General features: G+C 42.0%; 1 protein-coding gene across 1 annotated transcript in view; it reads left to right on the top strand.

Annotated features, from left to right (window-relative positions):
• Positions 1 to 480: 480 nt before the first annotated feature.
• LOC124276707 overlaps positions 481 to 8,907 on the top strand; it is a gene marked incomplete at its 3' end in the record, with an annotated part of 61,524 nt that continues 53,097 nt past the window's right edge. The window contains exons 1-4 of the mRNA XM_046712352.1: positions 481 to 522; positions 2,116 to 2,140; positions 3,599 to 3,784; positions 5,243 to 5,443. Of these exons, the coding sequence (XP_046568308.1) occupies positions 481 to 522; positions 2,116 to 2,140; positions 3,599 to 3,784; positions 5,243 to 5,443 (454 nt within the window). The remainder of the gene's footprint in view (positions 523 to 2,115; positions 2,141 to 3,598; positions 3,785 to 5,242; positions 5,444 to 8,907) is intronic.

The following is an 8,907-nucleotide window of genomic DNA, read 5'->3' as shown; positions in this document are numbered from 1 at the left end:
ACGGTAAGTTATGACTTAAGGGTCGAAATTTAAGAATAGTAATAGAGATATGCCAAGTGAGAAGACGATTACGTTGAAAGTTAGCTTTATAATTTGGTAAGATAATCCCCAAGACTATCGATGATACGTACTGTAAAAATCGCGCACGTGCGTGCGCGTGTGCGTGCGTGCGTGCGTGCGTGCGTGCGTGCGTGCGTGCGTGCGTGCGTGCGTGCGTGTGTGTGTGTGTGTGTGTGTGTGTGTGTGTGTGTGTGTGTGTGTGTGTGTGTGTGTGTTAGCTTAGTGATTAAAGCATTTAAACGTTCAGTCTGAGGAGATGGTCATGTTGATGATTGCTTAAGTCCTTCGCGGAACATGGCTTCAATAATTTACATGTTTGGAACAGATTTGGCTGGATGATGTAGTTATCGGGGGCTTTGAGTCGATTTTCTTTTCAAACTGTCATTAAACTTTGGTAAAATTAATCTATAATTATTGAATATGGTCTCCGAGGTGTACAAAGCAGTCAAGATGTCTCCGATGGTCAGTTGTGATTAGAGGGTCGAAATTTTAGAATAGCAATGATCAATTGTAAAAGCTTTAAAGTTTTCGTTGAACAATTGAGACTATACAGGACACGATGCACAAAGAAAGCCAATTAAATATCGGTGGAAGTCTAACGTTAACCTTTTGTTTGTCGATATGTAACTACGGGTGATCATATACTCATCAATGTCCCTCTTCGATACCTTTACAGCATAAATTCGGATTTGGCATTTCAACTTTTATGAGCAACCTTATCCCAAAATGTGAGTGAGTGAGTTAACATTTAAAGCCACATCGGCAATATTTCAGCCATATCGTGACTATGAAACGTACAGATTAATAAAAAGCAATATTTCACGATATGAAAACCTGACAATAAAATAAGTAGAATAACACAGCTTTAGATATATCAAAACTAGCAAGTTGCCCACAACGACAAATATATAAACGGGCTATACATCGCAACAACTGAATATAGATCACCATATTAGGGACCATGGGGTCTTACAGACTAGTGAGTACATTTTCTACCTGCATGGCCCCTAGCTGGGTTAACACCGTACCATCAGCTGTTAGCGATTATGGACAAACTAGCCATGGATTAAAATTGCGTAAATTCAGCTATTAAAATTTTTGGCAGCCTCAAATTTAACTTGCAGGTCGTGATTATACTTGAATGTTTAGAGACATTCAACCCTATTCATAACCGACAATACATTTTGGTCAAGATTTTCTGACATTGTCTGCAATTTTTAAGAATTTGTAATGTACCTTTCAATGACATCTTTAATTTTACAATGTCGTTCTCAGACAAACAATAAAATGGGGATTATTAAGTGGTCAAAATATGTTTGTCGGCAAGTTCTAGGTACTTTTTAACAGACAATGTGACATTTTGTTAACAGTTAGTGAGTTGCGTTTTACGCCGCTTTTAGCAATATTCAAGCAATATCACGGCAGGGGAAACCGGAAATGGGCTTCACACATTCTACCCATCTGAGGAATCGAACCAGAGTCTTCGGCGTGAGGAGCGAACGCTTTTACCACTAGGCTACCAGACCGCCCCATTTTGTTAACAACCATCGTCAGTAGACAAATGGTCTGCTCCTGTGCAGTTGAATTTCTTGATATGTATATCTAAAACTTCGTTTTTCCGGAAACAGAAACTAAAGAATATATGGAGCCCTCTCCCTCTATTTGTAATTTCGTTTTCCGTTTTGGCGATATCTAAGCTTCGTTTTCGCGTGGTACATCATAATTCGCGAATAGTATCTTGCAGTCTCTAAGACATTCAGTCGAATTAATATCATTGCATCCATAAACACACGTATTTAATGTGATTAAATTAGTTAGTTTTACGCGGCTTTTAGCAATATTCGAGCAATTTAACGTCGGGGGACACCAGAAGTGGTCTTCACACAAGTGAGAATTCGAACTCGGGTGTTCAGCGTCATGAGCGAACTTTTCCACCTGTGAAGACCCGGGTTAGAATTGATTTTAGCTACCCGTGCTCGTCGCTAGAGGCGGCGGTCAGACTCACATTTGCGTAGATTGATTGAACCTGTCCATTTTTCCAATTCTGTATTTCAGTACAGATGTGGGCCAACGGCCCCTGGTACAACATTGATTGGTCCATTGCATATAAGTGTATACATACATGTACATGTATATATATTATTCCAGAAAATGTACATGAAACATATGAGGTAGTTGGTTCACTTTACTATAGTGTGTCTCGGTTGCAAGGCATGGTAAATATGACATGTTATGTTGCTATCAACAGATGTTTGGTTAGAAGACATGGACATATTAAATTCTGTCACATAAGGGTATTCGTAGTATTTCTCGGCCATAAATCGTTGACGTAGATTATGAAAAACTGTACAGATCAATAAAAATGATATTCTGTCTCAATATAGCCACAGTTACGGATTTTACAAATTCTTTCAATAACTGACTGATATGTGTTACAGAGATGTGCAAGTGGTATAAAGTAGTTTACTTTACTCTAACCTGTCTAGGCTGCGAGGCATGGTAAATAGAACAGGTCAAATATCTAACAATAGATGTTTGGTTAGAAACCATATATTACATTTTGTCACAGTAGGATATTCGTAATTCACATTCGTAATATTCATCATGTCAATCGCTGGATTCGATTGTTTACAGACTGCCGCCATGTAGCTGATGTGTTGAGTGCGGCATTAAACAACAAGCAAACAAACAAAAAATACATAGTAATTTATGTCATGTTTTATTTGTGTTGCAGAGAAGGCCATTGATCCGTGCTCAGACGCGCTGAACTAGTGATAGAACCGGAAACACCACCACTGTGTGTGGAATTGAATTCAGACTTCTAGGACTTGAAGAAACATATGAGGAAGCAAAGACATTGTGTGAAAAGAGATGTGCACGTTTACCTCAGTACCCTTCAGAAAATGTCCAACAGGCAATATTTAGGCTTTTCGGTGAGACTGCAGTGTCGGTACCCGGTGGCAGAATGAACCCCACCCGACCCCTCCCACACAACACCCCACTCTTTGGATTAAATCACTCCACTGGAAACAAATGCAGAAATATATTTGCTTGGAAATGATAAATTTGTTTGTTTGTTGTTTAACGCTGCACTCAGCAATATTCCAGCTATATGGCGACGGTCTGTAAATAATCGAGTCTGGACCAGACAATCTTGCGACAACCATGGGTTGCTGAAGATCAATTCTAGCCCGGATCTTCACGTGTTTGAAAATAATAAAAGTCAACTTCAATGAGGTATGAAATGCCATAGCAAATACCCACATGGCTATTACCTCTGGACTGTGGGTGGTATGGATGTGAATTATCTTCATATTCACGAATTATATTTTCTTCATATGAAAAACATTTTGTTTCGTTTGGTTTCCGTTTTTTTCAGTTTTAATTTCCATAGACACCACCGATTGTCGCAATCTGCAAGTGGAAAGTGGAACTTTTAATCATTATGCATTTTACAGCAAATCCATACTCATCATATATATATTTACATAATGTTACAATGAATGAATCTGTATTGAATCCGTATTTGTACACCAAGGTGAACACTGGGTGGGACTGGAAGAGGATGAAGGTCACTGGAGATGGAGCAGTGATGGAGTTGTGGTCGTGACAGAGGGTAAATTGGAAAACAAAGGTGGCGGGCATGCAGTTGCTGCAACCGAAGGATTATGGAAGAGAGTCAACAATGCTGAAGAACGTACAGTTGTGTGCGAAGCACGGTTAAGTGAGTACCTTCCTTGACAAGGGAAGACAATCAGCATCAATTAAAAATCTGTAGATTTTTTGTGTCAGCTGTTCATGAAAAGAAGCCCAGACATTGATTTCCGTTGATGTTTTACGCCCCACTCAACAAACAACCAGCGGTGGTATTTAAATAATCGAGTCTGGACCAGACTATCCAGTGATTGAAATAATGACCATCGATACGATGACATGTGTCAACCAATTCAGTGTCCCTGACCACCCACCGTTAGTCGCCTCCCAGAAAACATGTGTTGCTGAAGACCCGACTCTTCACAGACGCCAGGACACCGTTGCAAGAGTGAGTGAGTGAGTTTGGTTTTACGCCGCTTTTAGCAATATTCAAGCAATATCACGGCGGGGGACACCAGAAATGGGTTTCACACATTGTGCCCATGTGGGGAATCGAGCCTGGGTCTTCAGCGTGACGAGCGAACACTTTAACCTCTAGGCTACCCCACAGCCCCCACCGTTGCAAGAAGGGATGTGTTAGGTCATTAAAACCCCGTCGCATTATTTACGGATTGCACCTCATAAACTGTGCAATATTTCTTAAACAAAAATTGTATTCATAGAGGTATGCTCTGAAATGTCACCTATTGCAATTCAGGAATTTGTGAAATTTGGTAAAATATTATTAAATTATGACACACAAAGGTATGCAAAAGTAGAGTGCTGGCAGGATCCTTTGATCGAAGACTCAAATACCATTTTCTTCGTTTAATTTCACCTGATTTGCTGCTACACCTTGGTGGAAACGGTATATAACCGTAAACTCGTCACAATGGCCTAGCTTGAATCGGGCATTCCGAAAATACAATTCAAGGCATGTGAAACTCAATGAAAGTCTGGAATATGTACAATGTTCTTGCTTCAAAAAGATTTCTTTATCTGAAAAGCCGAACAATTATGTTTATTGAACTACAAGAACCAGGCTAGCTATTCTCGAAAAGTTCGTAGCCCTACGAACCTCTTACGCCGATTCTTAACTCATTGGCTACGATCACAGTTAAGAATTCTTAGGGCTACGAACGTTTCGATCCTCAAAGCGTTCGTAGCACTACGACATTCGTAAGCCAATGGTATAGTATTGATTTGCGATAGGTCGTAACGACATTCATAAGCCAATGGTATAGTATTTATTTGCGGTAGGTCGTAACGACATTCATAAGCCAATGGTAAAGTATTGATTTGCGATAGGTCGTAACGACATTCGTTAGCCAATGGTATAGTATTGAGTTACGATAGGTCGTAACGTTACGAACCCTTTGTGGATCGGGGCCCAGCATCTTTTCCCGGCAATGTTTCCCGGGAATTCTCTCAAAACAAATCATGTTTCTTCAAATGGTTCTTCCTTAACATACTCGTTATATCTGTTTAGGGTTAGATTTTATTTTGTTTCGCTAGGTTATTATTAAGGCAATTTGCTTGTCTTTTTCAGGGTGTCTCACAGAACCTTTGTTCCCGATGACGTCCACGTTTAATACGTCGGAGAACACAGTAACAGTGCATGGTATTGAGTTCAGATCTCTTGGACGTAACGAGAAGTTTCAGAAGGCAAAAGAACTGTGTGAAAATAACGGTACCCGGCTACCCCAGTATCCATCAGTTGTGACCCAAAACATCGTGGTTAAACGTTTCGGTGAGTCCCCGCCAAGATTATCCTAATCCTATACCTTATTTGGATATATAAAAGACGCTACCATGGCTGCATGAAATCCTAAGCTAAAATCAAATATTGCACTATATTGTTTGTTGAATTACAGACCGCTGTCATATGGCTGGAATATTGCTGGAATATTTCTGAGTGCTGCGTCAAACAAACGGGGACGGGATGTTTTGGAAAAAATGAAAATGTACTGAAAAACAATAGAAACGCACCACACTAAAATGCACCGACGATGCTCAGATATCATGGGTACATTTCAGTCTGACGGGGATGTTTCGTATTACATGGGTGGTGCGTTTCTAATGTTGTTCAGTATATGAAAATGAAACTTTTTCACAATACGTTCATAACGTACACGGTATGATTCTTTTTTAAGCGAATATCCGACTCATCTTGCCTGTCATCTCCAGTGTGGTCACAGACGACACATAGAATCGATGATCACACTTGGAAATGTTTTTGTATGATTCCGACTTCTAGTTTATCATAAGCATGTGTTAAATTGATCACTATAAAACTGCGATGAGACCACAAGTAGTAGAGGTAATGATTGTCCTGGACCAGGTCCAACAAAATCCTCTGCAAAGCCTTATTTCCTAAATAAGGCTTTGGTCGGACCCTTAGCTCTTGCTACCATTACCCCTACTGCTTTCCCAACCTATAAAATTTCAAGCAAAATGTCCCCGGCAGCCACAATCACGTGACACGTTGTCTGGAATCAATAATTCCTGTCTGCCTGGCCCATCCCTCAAGTAGTACAAGGTAGGTTCGTCTGATTTCATTTTATCTATGTCCACGTGCCGCTATGTCACGTTGGCCTCGATGAAACAGTTTAATGTGAATCGCCTATGATCTCTTTGGTGTTCGTTATAAAAGCTTGCCGGGCTTTTTGTATCCCCTGTTCTATATATTTTTTTTTCTCGTCCTCGCTGATAGCAGACTTACGAGACTTGGATCGAACCTCTTGTTTTATTTTGTCATATTTTGTGAGTTCAGAGAGGATTGAACGAAACTCCTCCTCCGAGATCTTAGTGTCAGTGAGTGCCGTGGAAATACGCTCACTCACCGTGTTCAGCTTTGCTTCGGCCAGAACCCTGATTTCGTCGTGTTTCAATGCTTTACGATGCAGTCTGCGGATACAACCTTAAGTCCCAACCCCACCCCTGTCACCCCAGCTGTTATTTCGAGCCCCATCACTATAGGTGCTACGATGGTAGCTAACAAACCAACACCTGCCACCCCTAGGCCCATGCTGGCTGCCATAAGGGTAGTATCAGTCCCGGCCCACGCATTGAAAGCTCTATGGTACTTCTTATATAATGCTTTCCGCTTATCGCGGTCTTGTTCTAGTTGACGTTTTACATCGCATAACTAACTGCCTCAAAGCGGAACCCGCCTCACGGTTTCCAGGGTCTTCGCTACTTCATCAATACCTGGGTACAGTCCCATCCTATAATATATATTACAAAATATTTTTTAATTGGGTATCAGTTAATAGTTGATCAACGTACTTGAGGCTTATAAGGTATAAATCCTCATGTAGGAGAACAGGTGAGAATACAATAGGTAACTTTGCATCCACACGACACCCACGGGAAGGGGGTTATTGAGGAGGTTATAGAACTCGTTGAGGGGTCCGTTTGTACGATGATACGGTAATGCCCATAGTTATAGGGATCCCAGTGTACTGTCACCCCAGGTAAAAGTTGTTGTACTGTATTATTACTATTAACTCTTTCGATATAGACTTCTATGATAAGTGTGGAGCCTGGTACCATAGACGGAATCCCTATGTGCCCGTAGCAGTCATACCTTAACTCACCCCCGTGGAATGACTGTAACTTATTGGGTAAACTAGCGCTCAGTATAATTCTTGTATTAGGCCCCGGAACGAAGCACGCGGGCAAGATACCGCTGTTCTTAATTTCAGAGATATGACTTTGTTCCTTTAATGTGATATAAGGTGAGGTGAGGGTTAAGTTGACTAACCATTCAGGCTCTTTAAAATCTGATAACGACACCCGCCTATACACGTTGTCTTTCAAGTGCAGGATGTATAAGGTGTCTTCCTCACCAGGCTGGTCGAATCCCTCCGTGTCCCCTAAATCGCTAAGTGTAGTGTTGGGGTGAAACCAAGACATTGCTATAATACTATTATGATATAATTTCCAACTGGTTTTCTGATAATAGTTCAGGGGTGAAGTGCACCCCCCATGAAGTGTATGTTGTCGGGTAGGAATATCTTGGTTAGTGATATAGTGTCTTCCACGATCACATTGACTCCCTGTAGACTGGTTTTGGAGTCGACACCCACCCGCACGTAAACGTTGCAAACGTGATACTGTTGTTGTTTCCCCCACCGGAATTTGACCCCCTTCACGATTTCGACATCATCCCGCGATGGTTCCCCTAGGTAGACTTGGATGATAAGTGTTGAGTTCGCCGGTAGACTCTCCAGGATCTTGACCACACCTTCGAATTCAGCCACCAACTGCAATACCACGTTTTGCATGTCCGCTTTACTCGATAGCATGTGGGCTGCCATACTGGCGAGTGGGCTGATGACTACGCTACGTCTCTGAGTCGGGATGTAAGCCACGAGCAGGGTTCCGTTGTTCACGACTTTGTTTAGGTGGTTGTCTTTGTTATCCGTGAACACGTAGGGGGAGCCGAGCTTAATATTGAGAAACCAGTCGGCTTTATCGGGTAATAACACCCACTTGTCATCATCGGTGAAGACGAGTGTATATGGCTTATTTTTGGTGATAGCCGTCACGTTGCTCTCAACATCGTCTAAGTCGAACAGTTTGCCTCCGAACGATGGGTATATTATCCAGTTATCATCACCGGTGTTGACAAGGGTGTACTTAGTGTTGACTGCCGCTCTTGTGGTATCTACTATATCACTTAGGTTGCTAGTACCACCGGAGGGGACTTCAACGCGTTTGTAAATGCTGTTTTTCAGTTGCAAGGCGTACACTTTACCATCTACTCCGGGGTCGTCGAATCCGCGTGTGTCCCCGAGGTCGGAGATCCCTACATTGATGCATTTTTTTCAACTTCATTCCAGGACCTTGTGCGCTGGTCATTTTATGTGCAGCGTTACGCTGAGGTATCCTATATTCACGAGATTATGATTTATATCTAACACCGATATTATCAGCTCAGGGATGTTGCCCTGGGTTAACCTCTTATACTGCCCCGGTGAAAACGACTCGGTTCTGCCGTCGTTGTATTTCTCCGTTTTCACCGGTACGGCTCTCAGTATAGTGGAAGGGTGACCCCCTTGAATGTTGTCCGTTGTGCTAACCTGGCTGAGATGAATGCACAGCTCTCGGTACGGTACTAGGTCGGGTAACTTCGCCTGTGGCGGTAGTCGTTGGTTTTATCTCGTCAGGCTGTATACCGAGTGTCCTCGCCAATGGTCGACCGAGCCT

The sequence above is a fragment of the Haliotis rubra genome, unplaced genomic scaffold (assembly GCF_003918875.1).
Source record: "Haliotis rubra isolate DU_JTF1 unplaced genomic scaffold, ASM391887v1 Scf2113, whole genome shotgun sequence".
Classification (NCBI taxonomy): Eukaryota; Metazoa; Mollusca; class Gastropoda; order Lepetellida; family Haliotidae; genus Haliotis; species Haliotis rubra.
This window is presented reverse-complemented; position numbering and strand designations above follow the sequence as displayed.